General features: G+C 44.2%; 1 protein-coding gene across 1 annotated transcript in view; it reads left to right on the forward strand.

Moving 5' to 3' along the window:
* The first annotated feature begins 401 nt into the window (after positions 1–401).
* PKHD1 (PKHD1 ciliary IPT domain containing fibrocystin/polyductin) overlaps positions 402–18,940 on the forward strand; it is a 242,386-nt gene continuing 223,847 nt past the window's right edge. The window contains exons 1-13 of the mRNA XM_090136629.1: positions 402–538; positions 1,347–1,493; positions 2,727–2,804; positions 3,426–3,570; positions 4,767–4,866; positions 8,059–8,116; positions 9,390–9,468; positions 12,833–12,907; positions 15,016–15,080; positions 15,783–15,822; positions 16,172–16,242; positions 17,916–18,017; positions 18,447–18,542. Coding sequence (XP_089992755.1) covers positions 1,454–1,493; positions 2,727–2,804; positions 3,426–3,570; positions 4,767–4,866; positions 8,059–8,116; positions 9,390–9,468; positions 12,833–12,907; positions 15,016–15,080; positions 15,783–15,822; positions 16,172–16,242; positions 17,916–18,017; positions 18,447–18,542 — 949 coding nt within the window. The 5' untranslated portion in view covers positions 402–538; positions 1,347–1,453. The remainder of the gene's footprint in view (positions 539–1,346; positions 1,494–2,726; positions 2,805–3,425; positions 3,571–4,766; positions 4,867–8,058; positions 8,117–9,389; positions 9,469–12,832; positions 12,908–15,015; positions 15,081–15,782; positions 15,823–16,171; positions 16,243–17,915; positions 18,018–18,446; positions 18,543–18,940) is intronic.

Here is an 18,940-nt window from a genome sequence, read left to right on the forward strand (position 1 = left end):
TGAATTAAGGGTGTACATGGAAACCTCCAAGTCTGCTTGCTGGGAAAGCCACTCCCAGGTTGGGTATCAGCATATCAGGAAACCATTCAACCCATTTATGTCATACATGGGGGGAAGAAGGCATTGAAGACCTCGATTATCCTCCTGCTGGAGAAGTCAGGCATTCAAACTCATAGAATGGCTTAGGTTGGGAGAGATCTTAAAGATCATCTAGTTCCAACCCCAAGGGAAGAATATTCCAGGTTATTCCGATTGTGGTTGTTAAAGGCTTGGAAGCAAATGGTTAACAGCAGCGAGTAGCTTAGGTTAATCATTAAGCATGCCCAATGGACAGCTCTGAGCTGTCTGTAATGAGTACTGCTGAGAAACGAGTCGGGTGGCTTTCAGCACAGCCTCACTTTGTTATCCAGGCAGGGACTGACAGAGCTTCCAACCAAGCACTGTGGGAGAGCCAGTATCAAAGGGATGGGGCAGCTGCACTGTCAGAGCCTCCTCGATTGACTCATCTGAGGAATGGAAGAACAACAACGAGGATAAGGTAGGCCATAATTACAGCCTTGATAAGGGCAATAAAAATAAATCTAAATGATATTGTGAACCAGGTTCACATACACATCAAGGCTTTGGGCTTGACCCCTAGAAATTGAATTTCTGTTAAAAGGTGCAAGAAATACAGGTAGGTAATTGCAGCATTTATTGTGGTAAAAGCAATAGGAGCACCGTTGCTAGCCCATGGTTTCACATCTCTGTATTACTTCAGTCTAATGATTCAGATGCTTGGATTTGAGAGGAGGATAGGAAAAAAAAAGAGCAGGAATGCTTGATGTTGGATGCATAATCTGCTTCTGTTGGCTGGCCATTTGTACCAGCTGTGACCATGAAATGCATGTTTTTAATTGCCACAGTTGCAGACTGTTATGGGGCCATTTACCTCTTAGCTGCTATCTTTATGGTAATGGCAATAGCAATGTTTTAAGTGGTGGTGGAATCAAGAAAAAAGCATTTGGTGTTGCTTATAGCCAGGTTTCTTCATCCTAGGGGCCTCAGCCCCAGATTTGGCTTCCTGGATGTGTGCTATGGTTGTGTTAAACCCTTCTCAAATCTCTGAAGAAAATATTATTTGTTCCTAAAGGAGAGAAGGATGCTTTAGAGACTGAGCAGTGTCTGCTTTCAGTGCTCAGTTTAGATCAGGAGAGAGCTTCTGAAGCAAGCCCAAGAAAGGTGGTTTGTTTCATGCTGTCTCAGTGGAAAGAAGACCATCCTGGGCTTGGTTGATTCTATAGTGCTTTCTCTGTAACTCCATATTAGTCTGCCTTGTCTGCTCTAACAAACCATTGCTCCAACAGGTCTGCAACATGATGGAGGATGAACAGATGGGATTTATTTTAACGTTACAGAAAAGATGCTAAGATCCTGGGCCATGATCCTGTGAGATCCCCGTCCATGTTCCAAGATGGATCTATGGAGACCATCTCTTCTGGTGTTCTTTGCAGGTGAGGACAGAAGTGTTCTCTAACAGCACTGCAGTACCAGTGCCATTGGGTTGGGCATGGCCTGATTGCAAGTGGGATGTGCAGAAGTATTTCTAAATGCTGTTGGACGTTATGGGGCAGTGACTTCAGCATACTGGGAACTATCCACCTTTTTCAGTGGCTGTTTGTGGCATTCCTCCATAGCCATAGATTTCATCTCCTAGTTTTCTATATGTCTGGATAACTGTTGATTGTCCCTGGCTACTTCTGATGTATGTTGGTTTTCTTTTGCTTGACGATAATCATATGATTGTTTAAATGTTGAGTTGGTGATGCAGGGCAAGTCCAGTAGCTCTCTTTAGACAGGTGAATACAGATGTTAGGTGAATTTACATTGATTTGATGAGATGGAACTGCTTATAGAATCACTATGGTTGAAAAAGACCTCTGAGATCACCAACCCCAGCCCACCCCCACCATGCCCACCAACCATGTGGTCAGTGCCACGTTTCCATGGTTCTTGAACACCTCCAGGGATGGTGATGTGGTCAGCTATTGGTTTGCTTCCATTAGCATCAGCAAATGAAGGCCCTCAAAAAAGAAAAAGAAAAAAAAGCCTTAAGAATTTTATGCCTTTTTGGAAAATGTATACAATAAGTTATTTGTAACTTAATTGCATGAAGTCGGAGCTTCATCCTATGCTTCATTCTTCATCCTGTGCTTAAGGGCTTTTCCAAGAGAGAGGTGGGCAGGCTGAGATGGAGGAGGATATATCATATATGTATTTGAGGACAGTCGTCAGAAGAGAGCAAACATTTTTCTAAGAGCTGGAGGGATGAGCATAAGGCTCATCGTGCTTGTTTCAATTCTTGAGGAGGTCAGGAGGTGCAGACTGGCTTAATTCAAAGAGTTCTGAAGGCATCAAAACCTCAGTAAGGGGAAGGAGGAGTTTTACACAGGGAAAGCACTTCCTTGGGGGTGCCCAAGGCCAGGCTGCATGGGGCCCTGGGCAGCCTGATCTGGTAGGGTGACCAGCCCATGGCAGTGTTGGAACTAAATGGTCTTCAAAGTCTATTCCAACCTAAGCCATTCTAAAAAAGGGAAGCAATCCTAATTTGGATATCCAGGAAGGAAGGATTGTGGAGGCTGAAATCACAGGAGGACAGCTGCCAGATCACTGTGGTTTGTCTTGAGTTGGATGTTTCCAGTCTTTGCATTAAGCTTCAGCCTGACGTAGCTGGGTTGTTTTTGCAGTGACCTCTGAGGGACTGCTCATAAAGCCCCAGGAGGGCAGTGTTGCTGGAGGAACGTGGATTACTATCACTCTGGATGGTGAGTGTTCAACTCTTGTATACTCTTGCCAAGTATATATCAAAGTAATGGAGAAGCAGGTCTGTTCTGAGACTAGTGGTCAGAACGACAAATCTTCAGGACCAGTCACATAGCTGTGGCATCCAGAGCATGAAATCAGCCTGCAGTTATTACTTCATAAACTATTTTTGATGTTTGCTTGTTTTCAAATTGTAAGAGAAATCACGATTTCTACCTTATTTTTGGAATCCTGTAGAGATCATAGACAGTTGCAGGGGTTTGGAAGGGAACTCAACACATCATCACGTCCAACCCTCTGCTAAAGCAGCTCCCTAGAGCTGGTTGCACAGGAAAATATCCAGGCAGGTCTTGAGCAGAGCAGATCTCAAGCAGTACTTGAGATGCTTGCTAGCAAAACCATGCGAGACATCAGCAGCTGCAAGTACCACATGAAACTATTACTTTTACAGGTGCTTTAAGTATCTATGAGCATGATGGTTTGTTCGGTATAGGTGGTTAAGGAGGTTGAAACTGCTGGGAGCTGTCAATCTTTGCAATAGAATATATTCAAAAGCGTCTGCACCTTGTGACTGGATGTGAGTGGTCCTGTCCTCAGAGCTCTTCCCTTTGATTTTGACTCAGGCTCAGCATCCCATGAGCTAGAACATCTCCCTCCAGCCAGCTGGCCCCATCTGGAGGTGTCCCTGGTGAACGCAGACCTGCCCACGTTGCTGTGCGATGTCTCTCCTGTGTATTTTGACTTGTCCACCATAAGATGTAGAACAAGGTATGAACCCTGGCTATCATACTGAATCTTCTGGTTTGGAGAAGACCCTGAAGATGATAAAGTTCAGTTATCAATCTGACCTATTTGGTCCCATCACTTAGCACGTGCCCCCCTCCTAGTGCCATGTCCACATCTCTCTTAAATACCTCAGGGATGGGGACATCCTCCCCTCCCCTGCCCAATGTTTGATACCGTCTCCATGAATAAATTATTTCTCATATACAATCTAAACCTCTCCTGGTGAGAACTTTGCCATCTGTCTGGTAGAATCCTTGTTGCGTTGAGTCTGCGCAGGCACTGTTTCTGTACCTGAGCACCTCCTCAGCTGTGCTGCATTTATCCATGCAATTTAATGAAGTACTGGGTTAATTAATCATGTTGTATACAAATCAGGATGGCGTAGGTTGGAAGGGACCTCAAAGATCATCAAGCTCCAACCCCCCTGCTGAGGAGAACAAACTGAAACTCAGGCTAGGCTCAGATCTTCAAAACTCTGTAGACAGAAGCACAGCACCCAAGGAAATCTGATGTCCTTGCCTGCCCAAGATCACAAAGAGAAGCTTGTGGCAAGAAGAGAAACAAATATGGCTCTAAGCAGCAGCTGGGGAATCAAAGATCCCCCTTCTCCAGCCTGTCATAACTTAAAGGATGTTGTTTGACTAGCAGACTAACAGTGCCTCGAGAGGCAGTAGGAGCAAACCTATTGGAATTCTTCCATCTCTCACTGCTGTGATTTCTTTGGGAGATAATTCTACTGAATGCTGTGCTGTGAAACCATGTTCACTGAGGATGTAGTACTAATTTACAAACCAGGCTTCTCTGTAAATCTAGGCAGCCTTGGGTTGTTTTAATATTAATGAATTACAATTGTTCATTAGTATTAATGAATGCTAATGAGCATGTGTATGTGCTTTGCATTTACATACAATGTAAGAGTATGTTCTGGTACAGTCCTATTGCTTCTACACTTAAGTACAACTTTCTCCTCTGCCCTCATATTCACTTTAAACTGTAGTTCCAGAGTCTGGGTTTGCGTGCAGAGTTTGTGTTCATCACATGAATGTAGTTTGCTCTACCAAAGCTTCAGTGAAGCTGTTTAGAGTGGTGACCCAAAGAAGGACCCTTTTACCTTGAAAATAACAACAACTCCATCTGTATAAAAATAATATAAATATTTTTCTTTTTCTTCTACCTAGGTCTTCACCCCAGGAGGGTTTGTACTATGTGGAAGTGAGATTTAAAGGACGCATGATTAACAACCTGACTGGGGTGGAGAAAGAAAACTATGCTTTCAAGGTAATCACCAAACAAAGATGGAAGTATGATAAAAGTTTCCGATATTGAAAGAAGTCAAGCTTGGTTTCACAGGGTTTGTATTGAAGTAGCATCTCTCATAGTGATTGCATGTCAGGACATGAAGCTAAGATGCTCCTCGTGTCCCTTAAAACTAGAGCATATTGCATTCAGTGGTCTGGCATTGGACAGTCTATGTGACCTGAGGTCTTTCAAAGCAAAAACCTGAGGCTGAGTTAACCTATCTGTGCACTTCAGCCACGCAGTCAGAAGACCATCTTGTGGGTTTGTTTTACCCTTGTCCAGAATTAGTCATGCTTTCTGTGACTCTCACAGCATTATGGCAGGATTCGCCATTTTCAACTAAACGAGTTTGTAAGGGTGTGCATGGTCTTGCTAGCATTGTAAACATAAAAACAGGAAACGATGCTGTGCTTCCATGGATTCCCAAGGAGGGTGGAGTGAGGTGGTGCACTCAGCTCCTGTGGCTGGAAGTACTCTCATCTTGTCTGAGGCTCTTTGCGGGTTGCAGTTGCTCATACTGCTGCAGAGTGGTTAATATAGAATCACCAAGACCTACAAGATCATCCAGTCCAATGGCCTGCCTATCACCAATAGTTCTCACTAAAACAAGTCCTTCAACTCAACGTCTAAACGTTCCTTGAACACAGTATAGTCATAGAGTCATAGGCTTGGGTTGGACGGACCCCAAGACTCAACTTCTCAAAGTCTCAACTTCTTGCTCAAAGGGTTGGCCATGAGTTCACCACTGGTTGTGGAGTCTCCTCCTTTGGAGACATTCAAGACCCAAGGGTTGGCCATGAGTTCACCACTGGTTGTGGAGTCTCCTCCTTTGGAGACATTCAAGACCCAACTGGATGCTTGCTTTCCTGTGTAACCTGCTGTAAGGAACCTGCATTGAGGAGGCTGGACTTAATGCTCCCCAGAGATCCCTTGTGATGCCTATGGTTCTGTGATTCTTGGGGCTTTACTAAGAGCAGTTATGACATGATGCTGGGGCTTGTTGCAGAGCAGACCCCTTAGCCATAGCTGTGCACTTCAGGATGAGGCTTAGTCTGTTCAGAAGTCACGTCCCCCTTCTGCTAACTTTGAGTATCAAGCAAGAAAGCCCAGCATTTCAGTAAATTGCACATTAAAAGCAAAGAGTCATTGGGGGGTTCAGCTAGCTTAGAGAGCTGATGAAAAATCACCAGGGGATGCTGTTAATGAGACACATTGCAAGCTAAATAAAACACAATGTGTCTCTCTGTTTTGAGACTGGGACCTGGGAGCTATGCGTATTAAAAATTAATTTTGCCTCTGCAGTGGATTGGAAAAGCCTGCTGCAGGCAGCAACAAGTCTGAACGGCTCACAAGACTTGTGTCAGTTTGTGGCCTTGCTTTTCTGCTGGTTTTGGCTGATTTCTTTCTGATTGCACTGGCTCCAGCCTGTGGTATGGGCTTTCATCCTCTGCGGTGACCATAACTGGATGGTCTGTGGCCACTCATTCATTTTCCAGGTGACCATAATAAAGGAATAAATATACTCAGCTCTGGTGGGGTTTGAGGAAGGTTTGAAAAAATGTTTGCAGTGGCATTCTTGATTTGAGTTTGGAAATCAGTTGTTTATGCTGTCTGTTTAGTGACATGGTGAGTGGGCATGGAGGTGATGGTTGGATTCAGGGATCTTAGTGGTCTTTTCTGACCTTAATGATTCTCTGGTTCTATTGGGCTGACAGCAGCATCTGCAGGTACAACAAGAGAAGACTCAAGATGAAGATGAAGGAGGGAGATGGAGATTGATGAAGTTTTTAAGAAGTGGATGATTTGGTGGATAGGAACAGGCCAAGTGCACATGGGGAACATTTTTTTTTTTCCTCTAGGGTCGATGAAATCAAGTAGTTGATGACTTAGGACCAGGATTTAGCTAGCTAGCAATGTAGCTGGCCAGTTTTATGGAGGTATTTTTAGCAGAGAAGCAGATGGATTATTGCAGAATCTGAACAACTCATGGGCCTTTACAAATCATCTGAATCCCAAGGTACCTAAATATCTTGATGGATCTGACCTAGTGTTATTCATTTCCAGAATGTAGAATGCTGCACAGGGGAAAGACACATTACTCTTGCATGTCAGGGCAGGTATCTGAGGAACAAGGCTTTCCAAGGTCTTGTTGCTTAAAGCAAGGCTGTGTGATAGTGAGCAAGGTGGGCAGTGCTGGAGTCTACATCCAGCTGCTGATGGTGAGCTGATTCCATGTGAGTTATCAGCATGTGGACGGCCATGGGTACTTCTGGCCCTTTGGCAGATGAATAATGCTCCTGCACATCACTGTTTGAATAGGATTGGTGTTGGTGTAGGCAAAAGCTCCTGGAGTCAGTTTCTTAAAAACAAGCAAAACGCTTGCAGATTTTTAGTGTAATCTGGAGGAAGAGGTCAGCAGGGCTGATTGGCTTCTTGAAAGCGCAGCCAAAGTGTGTGCTGGGTTTGGGTGTCTGTGTCTCAGCTACTTCAGGATGCTGAGGACAGCTTTCTTCCACTTGCAAAGGCCTGCTGGGTGGTCCCTGTCTCGAAGAAGCTTGCTTGAAAACTGCTTACTCTTAGGCTTCGTTTTTGGCCAAAGTCAACCCCATAATATACCCCCTTAGTATTTCCTTTCTTTCCTTTCTTCCTTAGTATTTCCTTTCTTCCGTAGAGGACAAGGAATTCTGTCCTGAGGACACTGTGATGTGTTAACAAGGGTCAGTATAAGCATTTCCTTGGCTACGTCGATTAAGCAATTGATAAGCTTGTTAAAGGCTAGCAGAAGTATCCCAGCACTGTGAAGCAGAAATAGCTTTGAAGAGTATGCTATTGGTGGGAAGAATTATGCTAACAATGCTAGGTGAAATGGAGGTCTGAACATCTGAAAAAACACGGCTTAGCAATTTTGTAGTGTTAAACCATTCTGGGACCGACTCAAAGTAGACCAGATGGCTGGAGCACAAGGAGGATGCAGAAAGAGCAGCAAGCCAAACCCCGAACGCAAAAGGGGGAAGAAGTTGTTCCATTCTCGGAGCAAGATTCTGCTCTTAAGATCCAGTCCCGAAGCACTCTGCACTGTGGCTGCCAACTGTGCTGTGAACAGTGCATAATCAGAGCTCGTTGGGCTGCTGTGAGAATGACTGCTGTTTAACTACAACTTTCTACTTGCAGTTTTCTGCTGCGCAGACTCCCGTGGTTTACCAAATTAGCCCGCCATCTGGCATCCCAGGTAAGGGACCTTTCTTTAGGCTGGGGACCACTTTAATTATTATTTGATGTTCCATCCCATCTTTATTATTATGATGAGAGTTCTGTCTTGCTGGATTTAACGCAGGCTTCTTTAGAACGTAACGCCCAAGCTCATGCTGACCAGGAAAACGGGTTTGCAGAAGGGGTCTGTTCCTCTGGATACAAGAGAGATGGATAGTGCACTTAATTGCTCATCAGTTGAGGTCCATCCTTGGTTTTAAGTGTTTTCAGGTGGAGTTCAGCTCTACATTCTCATGCCTTGCAATACAGTGTCTGTATACAGGTTTCTTAGCTGGATGCTAGGCTTCCCAAGGGACAACATGAGTAATGCCAAGTGTTCAGCTGAGAAAACAAAGCTATGTGGAGCTTGTGGATATGCTGCAGGACCAGAAAGACTCGTTCCTTTTTGGACCCTCAGCGTGAGGATAGGGTGTATCAGATGATTTAAGCTATCTGTGCTGACAACTGAATCAACCTGGTACCCAGCATACTCAGTGGAGCGTTGGGAGTGATCCAACTGGCCGAATGGGGCGAGTTGAATTGTTCTTTATGTTCTTACTGACCACACAAATTAGGTCTCTGCTGCCTATGGTGGGCTCAGGAAACAACACACCTCACAGGATCTGTGTATTTATCTACGGGGTAGACGTGCAGGTTAAAATTTTGCTCTCTGAATTGGTTTTGGTTCAAACTGCTTATTTGTTGTAAGTATTCCTTTGTTGTACTGTATGTTAAACTTTGATATTGTTGCTCTTACTTTAGACCCTGCTTTAAGGACTTAATTTTAAGCACGCGTTCTAGGGTGTCGAATGGCTTGTCCTAAAGGTTCAGTGGCTGCTGTGCACAACAGAGTGAAAATGGACTTTGTGCACAAACACCCAGTGCATGTTAGCGATGCCACTTCGGCTGCCTTGTGATGTTCTGCAGCAGCATTTGGTCAGGATGGTGCTTCCAGTTGATAGATGTTGAGGAAATGCCTTCAAAGTCCAAATACCAGAGTTTTGCTGGGGGAAAAAAAAAAAAAGGAATAATTTTTTTTTCAGTGAGAAAGGTGTGTTTTGGACTAAGAGGAATTAACACAGTCACCTTGAACTTGGATAGAGAGTAGATAAAGGTGCAGCCCACTGGGCACCTCTCTGCATTGTTTGCAAAGAATTTCTTCTGGAATTTCTTTTGTTCAGCTCACAAAATCTGCAAGTGTAAATACTCCACTTTTAAAAGACGCCCTTCTGTTTCCATTTCCTCTTCAACAGGAAATTTAATAGAGATCTATGGGAAGACAATTGCTGGGAGATATGAGACCCTGGACTTCAATGCGGATTGTATTGATGGGTAATTATATATGAGCTGCTACCCAACAAAGCCCCTGCAAATTGTTTTCTTCCACTGCATTCTGCAAGAACAATAAATTGCAACCAGTTGGCCCAGAATTGCCATTTACTGCTTTTGTGCTTTATTGCAGCTCATGAGTTGGGCTCCAGCAAACTTTGTTAATCTAATTGCAACTGGTCCATTAAGCTAGTTGGTTTGTTTACTGGCAGCACAGTCAATCACAGCTCAGTGTGAATTTACTGTAATTGCATCTGGTTGCTGTAGATTTTATTTTGGCTAGCAAATTAAAATTTAACTAATTAAAATAATGTCAGAATCTTCAAGTTAAATAAATTTTCCCTTCCATTTGCATTTCTAGAAATACTGTTAGTTTGAAGAAAAGGCTCTGGTGAGTCACAAGACAAAAGCAGAAGTCTGGGGACAGAAAGCTTTGTTTTTCCACTGCTTCAAAACCTCTCTGGTCACTTCTCTGTTTTCAAGGGAGGTTTGAATTTGTTTTCTGCTACTTCAAGGGTTGCACTCAACAGAGCAAAGTGGGTAGGCTTTCAAAATTTTCTTGAGAGAAAGCAGCATAAACTTGACCACTAAATGTTCACTGGAACAGGTTGCCCAAGTTGGCTGTGGATCTGCAGGCATTCAAGGCCAGGCTGGATGTGGCTCTGGGCAGCGTGGTCTGCTGGTTGGTGACCTGAACACAACAGGGGGTTGGAACTGGATGAGCATTGTGGTCCTTTGCAACCCAGGCCATTCTATCATTCTATGATTTTGTAACTAGCCATTAGGTTGAATGGAAAAAGTCTCTTGCTGAGCAACTCAGCTCTTTGCCACTGTGAATGAAAGCCCAGTGCAGATTCCTGCCGTACCTGTTGCACCCATTTATCAGCCCCCACTGGATACACATTAGCATCCTTTTGTTTGATATTCATTACTGTTTTATCTGCCTCCAGTGGACCTGTGAAGCCTTCTATTGTTGGGAAGAAAGGCTGGTGTGCCTGCATGCTCCACTGCTGGATTACTCATTCACAGCTTGACCTCCCATAGCTAAAAAGGAAATGGCCTTGGAGTCTTGGCACACCAGGCGGGTTTACATCCCGGTTTCACATGAATACTTTGCCCATTTTTGGTTTGTGTATATTCTAAGTATGTTCCAGGTGGAAACTTGCACTTGACCAGAGCTGTCTGCCACTCAGTAACACATTCAGATGGAGGAAAATAAACTTTTTTTTTTGTGTGTGATGTTTTAAAAGCATTGCATATGCCTTTTCAGGCTTTATATATCATACAGCGGTCCAGTGATGAGTTAATCATTTTTGCAGCAGTGATTGTTTTTCTGTTCATCCTTAGTAGCATTGCAGATGGAAACTGTGTGCTCATCAGAGAGAGGCAGGAATATATTTACTGGTGCAATACAGTACTTCAGCAAAGCTTACTTTTGTAACTAAGGCAGTGAAGAGTGGACCTCTTTGCTTTCTGAACGCCTTAAAACATGGAGGTAAGGGGCCCAGGTGTAGCTGGAGCCACTCCTACTCATGGATTTGGTCAACTATTTGAGGGCACAGTCAACCTGATGTGTAACCTTAGTGAAGCTAACAAATCTTAAACTACTAGTCACGTAACGAGGATCAGCATTGGCAGCTCTTGATGGTGAGGTGCAAGGGATCTTTGCATAAGGGTGATCCCAAGAGGTCTTCCTACTCAAGGGGAGATCCTTTCATGCACTTGGCTGCCATACAGGAGAGCTCAAGAGGCTCTTAGGCTGCTCAGTATTGATAGGGTAAGATGGTTGACTCGCAGTGTTTGATATATGCTGACCCATGTTGACGCATGTAGCTGCCATCAGTTCTTTCAGCCTGTAGTTTAAGGTGGATTTGAGGTCATTACAGGTCTTGGCAAGACCTAAATGTTATCAGTACTGTGCTCACTCTCTGCCTGAGCAAGGCCTGGGAGATAACAGCCAGGCAGAAGGAGGAAAATGGAAGGGGAGCACACTGTCACAGGTGTGGATCCTAGCAAAGGGAAAACCTCACTAGAGGTTTTTAATTACTTATTTGCCTTAATTGCTTGTTGACTCAAGAAACATTACCATCTTTTGCTTGTTATACTAAATACCGTGAATTTATTGTTCACACCTGATTCCTCCTCTCTACTGAAAGTTCTTTCCACTATCAGTTCTATAAGGTGGTGAATTTGATGTTAGGAATTTGAGTGTTTTCAAGTCATCTGTCTTTATAGCATCTTCTGTTGGTGAAATAAAGAAATGACTGAGCTGCATCTTGAAGCACTGTGGTTGTACCAGCCCAGTGCTTCTGGAAGGTAAGGGTCTGTCTGGGACTCAAACCACCAATGCTTTGTGTTGTCCAAGGTTAGCATTGGTGTCTTGAAGATGGGTTTTATCACAATCCTTATGAACGTGCAATATTTAATGTGTATACTTTACAGGGCAAAGTGTGTGTGTATATGTATATATATAGAATATATATGAAGGCAGCTCTGAAAGTAATGCCTCCTATTTTATTATGATCTATGACATCAGAGGCAGATGTTGCTGGTGTGGCAGTAGGGTTTGAACCTTCCCATCAGTATCTCATTGCATTTTATTGCTGTGTGACAGACAGCAGCAGAGGGGCAGTCTGACAGGATAGCATCTGACATGGAGGTACATATGAAGCAAAGGTGTTTCACTGAATTCCTCCATGCAGAAAAAATTACACCCACTGATACTCATTGATGCTTGCTAGATGTTTATGGAGACCAACCAGTGGGTGTGAAGACAGTGAGGGGTGGGTGGTGTGGTTCAGCAGTGGAAACAACAACACTGGGTCACCTCTGCTGGTGCAGATTTTTGTGGGCATGGAATTAATCTCTACTGAAAATGCATGGTTAATGCTAGCAATTACGTTCGAAATAGCATTTTGTAGCTGAGAACTGGCTCTGTCAAAGTGTTATTGCATCATTTATATCTGTAATAGTTTCCACAGAAATAAGTAGGAGGCATTACTTTTGGAGCAATCTACATATGCACAAGTAATATATACACATACACACAAAACCAAATAATTTGGGCTCATCCTGTTTTCTAGGTTAATAAAGGCTAGATACAAGCAAGGGAGTACTCCTGGCTCTTTTGAAAATACTGCTTGCTGATTTTAACAGAATCACAGTTTCATAGAATCATTGAATTGCTCAGGTTGGAAAAGACCTTAAAGATCGAGTCCAACTGCAACCTACCTGTAACAACCCTCTGCTAAATTGTGTCCCTGAGCACCACATCCAGGTGGTTTTTAAACACATCCAGGGCTGGTGACTCAGTCACCTCCCTGGGGAAGCTGTCTTATGTCTCATCTTTCTTTCTTCTTTTCCCTAGACCAGCTGTTCTTGTGGCAGAAGGAGATGGATGGACCAGCCTCTGCTCTTTTGCTGACGGGCACGCAGGAAGCATGTCAGTTGTTGACCTGCCTTGGGTTTGTGTTGGTGTAAGGCTTCAGCATGTCTTGTGCATCAGGATTTTCTTGGCCTTTCAATCAACTTCTCAGTTTTAGCATAATGAAGAAGGACTTTGGGAAGCTGACCAGTCAGATAGACTGGGTGAGGGCTGCTGGCTCGCTGTAGTTCCAACCCTCTGGTTATGACCATCCAACCAATTCTTTATTCTTCAAACAGTCCAGACTTAAATCCATCTCTCTCCAATTTAGAGATAAGAATGTAGCGCAGGACTGTGCCAAAGGCCTTGTGCAAGTCCAGATGAGCAACAAAATTTGCCTCCCCTTTGTCATTCCACCACAAAAGACCCCCAGACTGGCACGGCCTTCCCTTGGTGAAGCCATGCTGGCTGTCTCAGATCACCTGCTCATCCCTCATGAGCCATAACGTGTTCCAGGAGGATCTGCTCCATGATCTTCCCAGGCACAGATACGAGGCTCACTGGCCTGTAGTTCCTCAGGTCTTCCTTCTCCCTTTCTTATAAATAGGAGTGATGCTTCATTTTTTCCAGTCTGTGGGGACTTTGCCTGACAGCTGTGACTTTTCAAATATGATGGAGAGTGGCTTGGCAACCAATCTGCCAGGAAAAGGGCTGAGGAAAAGGCAGGTGATGCTCTGCTTACCCTCTGCACTACTGCAGGACAGCACTGAGTGCAAAGCTCACAGTCACAGGGCAGTATTTCTATGCTGCTGTGGTGAGAATGTGACACAGCAAACACAGCTCAGCCCATGTTTTTCTGCTGTGCTTCTCTTAGTGTCTGTGAGTCTTGGAAAAACAATGCTGTTGCTACAAGGAAATGAGGAAAACGCCAGTGAAATCAGTGCCAGGGCTTCTCAGTGAGCCCTCTTATTGGGTTGTAAAATTCCTCCTGCCTCCCAAGAGGGGAACTTAAATGCAAATTGTTCTGTTGATGATGGAACTTGTTGTTGCATGGCTCCCAAAGGTTGATATAGCACCAGCATAGCTTGCTTAATTGCTACTCGTTCCTACTTGCAGACTGGGGGCATGCAGGGCAATTAAGAGAGGCATCAGAAAGTGCTGTCTTTTCTGGGAGCTTTTGCCTAGGAAAAAAAGCCCACAGTCTGTCCTACTGGTATAGTTGAGTATTAAGGATGGGAGGAGGTGTGGAAATGTCTCTGGAAATACTCATTTATTGCCTATTCTCAATGCAGACTGTTTTAAAGTTAGGTCCTCAGTTGTACAAATCAGAGATTTGGTGCTGATCTAGGTCTGATCCTCCATCTCTTCCACTGTCTAGAAGTGGGCAGTGTGGTCACTTTACAAATCCTTTCAAACCAGGCTTGGAGTGGGGTTTGGTTACCAAAATCCCATTGATTTGCTCGGAAGTTTGGCGTTCAAATCCTGTTGAGGATCCAGCCTTTACTGCAGCAAGGGAGGTGCTGGTTGGACCTTGGATATCAGGAAGTTTCCCTGCCCATAGGAGAGCAGCTCTGGGAGCAGCCTGCATGCATTCCCTGCAGCGCAGTGCCAACTGTGCTGTCTGCATTCCCCAAGCAGGAAATCCTTCTGATGCTGATAAGGAGTGGGTTTAAAATGTGAAACCACAGATGTAGCCAACTTGTTCTGTATGTGGTTGGACGAATTATAGTTTAAATTTGCACAGATCGTGCCATTGCATCATTGATGTCTCCCTGCCCTCCCCAGGTTGTTTTCCCCTTTAATGCTGTTTCCCATCTTGCCAGCAATCTCTGACCTCCTGCTCAGATGTCAGCTCCCTCTGTCCTATGCAAGTCTTCTCCTTCCAGAGGTGTGGCTTTAAATTGCCCTTCTCAAGTTTAGAAGCCAGGCTTGTCTTCTCTAGCTCATATTTAAAATGGGATTTCTGCAATCCAGTGGGATCACCTTATCAAAACAAGGATAAAGGGGGCAAATTAGAGCGATGGGATGCATCGTCCTAAGCTGCCGATGGTCTCTTCTCCCTTGTTTCTAAAGGGAAGTGAGCATAACTAACTCAGATGTGAAAGCTCGCATCTCTGGTTAAATGCTTCTCACTGTGCTTTGATTTTTTGCACCCAGGCTAAGCAAAGCCCTTTGTTTCTCACCAGCTATTCCATTCGGATAGAAGAAGGACTGGGAACCATGCAGTGCCGGGTGGAAGGGAACCACATAGGTTGGTGAAAGCATTGGGGTGTGTGGGAGAGATCATAATTCTGCTACTCCTGCAGCTCTAGAGGAGCCATTATTTTTTCCTTTATTATTTTATTTCATCTTGTATATGATGGGCTTAAGAGATAATGGGGGTCTTGAAGGAGCTGCTCACCTTCCTGGCATGGCAAGTGAGGTTGGATAGAATCCACAGGATCTGAGAGGAATTTTTCCCCTGAGGTTCAGCTTGCAGATTCAGATATGTAAGAGCAGATCCATACAATGTAGTATAATCTAAGGCTGGGAGCTTCCTGCTTTGATGTTCAATTCAGCTGAAATGTGATTGAATATTGCCTCCAGTCTCTCCACTAGAAGAGAGGGATCTCCTGTAGGTCCTGTGCCACATCTGTCAATCCTGAGCAATTTCTCCACTACCCCCAGGGAATTTGGTTCTTGAAACCTGTATATAAACCACTGAATTCAGCCCCAGTTACATGTAGGAATAGGAATTTAGATGTCTTGAGTTGTGAGTTGAATCCTGCTCCTGGAACTTTCCTGAAGTGATGCAGCAGTAATGGATGTGCACCAAATAAAGACTTGCAGATTGTTTCAAGGGATTACTGGGTTTGTTGAGAACGGGGGCAGGATGTCTGGACAAGGTTTGGTAGGATGTTCTCTTCCTAAAGCTCTCCATGCTATAAAAGCACATTTCTTTTCTCTCCCCCAGGGTCCCACAATGTCAGCTTCTCAGTGTTTAACAAAGGAAAGTGAGTAAAAGATCCTTTTTTTCTCTCTCTTTTTTTTCCCCTGTCGTTTCATACGGGAGCACAGTTGCACTTCTGAGTCCAGGATGAGGGCATGAAATTTAATCAAAACTTGTGTTTCATTACTTAGACCTGAGGTTTTGCTGGTTTGAGAATACAATCATCAGATTAGGAATGAAAAGGGAGTGTGTTCCTCCCCCGAGGCATCTCTGTGATTCTAATACTTCAGCTTCAGTGCCCAAAACAGACGTAATCCAAGTCCAGCTTAAATAAAAGTGTCCAACCTTGCCAAAGCAAGGTCTGCACTAACTAAAACGGTCAGGGATCTCTAACACAGCTCTCTCTCTTGCAGGTCAGTGATAGACAAAGATGCTTGGCTCATCAGTGCCAAGCAGGAGCTTTTCTTGTACCAAACGCATTCAGGTATTGCATTGACCCACCCCACTGCTTGCACTGTGCCATGGCAGTACCAGCATTGTCTGTGGAAGACCTCTGGTTGTTGCTCTTCCCAATGTGACTTCATTTTAACATGTAGTTCTACTGGTGTGATAAGTTTTGTGGTGGGCTGACTACACACAAAGCTGCAGGCCAAAAATTTCAGCTATATATATTTATATGCTGAGGTTGGGTGTGCTGCCATGGGCTGTGTTCTAAATCTCCAGTGAGTTTGTGCTCCTTTTAATGATGTCTTTGAACACTCCTTTGGACAGCCTAATCTGAGAGTCAGCCAGGGTTTGGAATGGGGCTGCTATCGTTATTCCTTGTCTTGTCAGACTTGACATGTTGGATCCAAAGGGACTTTATGTCACCTTCCCCCTGAATCATACTGTTTGGTACAAATGCAGTGCTGGCCATAAAAGACTATAACATAGGTCTTTGGATAGGCTAGTTCACCAGCTGCAAGGTGATGTTCAGCCACTCCAAGAGTTGGGATCTGGATTAAAGGCTGCTGAATAGCAGGTTGCTGCACTGTTAGTTTAAAAAGATGTGGACCAAGGCACTTTATAACTTCCACATGACATCTCTGGCTATGGTTAGAAGTCCTACCATGCTTCTGTCATTATTTGCCTTTGTTTTGTCAAGGGGCTGAAATTAATATAATAATAGTAATGACCTTATAGGCTGTATTTTGGGAGCATGGTTCCAGAGATAACAATTTATTCTTTTCTTTTAAAGCGTGCAGCCAATGCATAAATAGATTTTGTGTATTGTTTATAGCATACAACTTGTTTCACCTATCTATTCAGAACACTTTGTAAAAGAGGGTAATTTTATATCCTTGCTTACAAATGGAGTAACTGTGTGTGGAATTAATTGTTAGCAGAGTACCTGGAGAAATGAGGTCTGCCAGGGCTTTCCAATAGGCAGTACTGCAGTAGCCAATAGTTAACGCTGCCAAAGTGAAGTTAAATGTAAGTGAAAAAGTTAAGAAAAGAAAATGTAAACCTGGACAAGCTTCTCTCATGTTTTTAGTCTTTTTTTTCAGATGATGCAAAAAAAAAAAAAAAAAAAAAAAAGTTTGTTTAAACTAGGATGCATGAGTGAAAAGTGAGTCAACCTCAACAAAGAGAAAAATAGGTTTCCAGTGTGGGATGGGATGACTGTAATAAAGATCAGATCCTGTAAGATTCTCATAGCCACAACGTAGATATCCACCATCTGTTCACCTCCCTGTGTTCATCCCTATGGGACAACTGGAAAGTGCAGTGACACCTAAACCTATGGGCTAAACTGGGAGACGAGTCAGGCAAGGTCAAAAGGATTAAAGCGGCCTTAAGGTCACTTTTCTTTCCAGAGCTCCTCAGTAGCACAGAAGATATGGTTTACAATCTGAGCATGACAGATGCAGTCACTGCTAAGTCACAGCCCAGGCATTCTGGTATTTTCCTGTTGTGTGGCCAAGTTACCCGAGTGGTTCATTCCTGCTGTAATCTCAGTGGCTGCCGAAATCGCAGTGAAGGATCAGCGAAGCCTGTTTGATTCACAGGAGTCTGGTTGGAAAGAGTGCAAGTGCACTGCTGGCTTTGACAGAAATAGGGCTGGGGTTCATCTTTCCTGTGCTTGTTTTCAGATCCCCCTTTTTCCTTCCTCTGCAGAAATAACCTCTGTGTTCCCAGCGGCTGGAAGCCTTGCAGGAGGAGCTGACCTCACTATTACAGGGGATTTTTTTGAGGAGCCCATGCAGGTCACTGCTGCAGGTAACAGGAGAAATGAGCTGAGGGTTTTTGTAAACATCCAAAGCCCATTCAACCCAGCTGGTCTTCATGTGCAGTGGTAAGATGGGAGTTGTACTCAGCATCAAAGAAAATCTATTTGGGCTATGGGAATCAATGATTTTTCTAGGTTGACCGTACAAATAGAGGCTTCTAGCAAATCATTGCTGTCTTTTGGAAATGAAAGTGGGTTTATTGCTACAGGCTGCCCAGGGAGAGGTGGCATCACCATCCCTGGAGGTGCTCAGGAGCTGTGGAGATGTGGCGCTGAGGGACGTGGTCATTGGGCATGGGAGGGGATGAGTTGGAGTTGGATTTGGTGGTGTTGGAAGTCTTTTCCAGTTGTAATGGTCCTCCCATTATTCTGCAGCTCATGCTCTCAACGGCACATTTGTCTCCTTTTCCTGCTGCCAGGTGTCCCCTGTAAAGTCAAGCATGTCTCTCCCCGGCAAATCATCTGCACCACTGAGGCTGTTGGCAGGAGCAGGATGCTTGGTGGCCCCCAACCAGGTACAGTGTTCTAATAACCAAAAGTCTCAACAGATCAACACATGTGGAAACAGAGAGAAATCATCAAGAAACTTCATTTTCCAAAACATCAGGCTAGTTTATCTTAGGCTCGTAGCAAGGAAAGGCGAAACCGAAAGCTCAGCCCTCTGCCTGCAGATGGCCGATGGTGGGAGGAAGGTCAGCCTTAGGGCTGGGAAAAATTAGGGGGAAAAGTATGAATGATGTTTAGGGGATAGAATGGAGAAGCTGCTGTAGAGATGGAGACATTGCCTGGGTAGAACGTTGCAGTAGGAAATCACAGGGCATGTAACGACGCTCGACTTATGTTGCCTGTGCATCAGTTTGGTGTTTCTTCCTCTGAGAGCAGTCATCTTAGGTTTTTTGGAAGTAGATTGGTC

This window comes from Phasianus colchicus, chromosome 2 (assembly GCF_987193195.1).
Source record: "Phasianus colchicus chromosome 2, bPhaCol1.hap1.1, whole genome shotgun sequence".
Taxonomy (NCBI): domain Eukaryota; kingdom Metazoa; phylum Chordata; class Aves; order Galliformes; family Phasianidae; genus Phasianus; species Phasianus colchicus.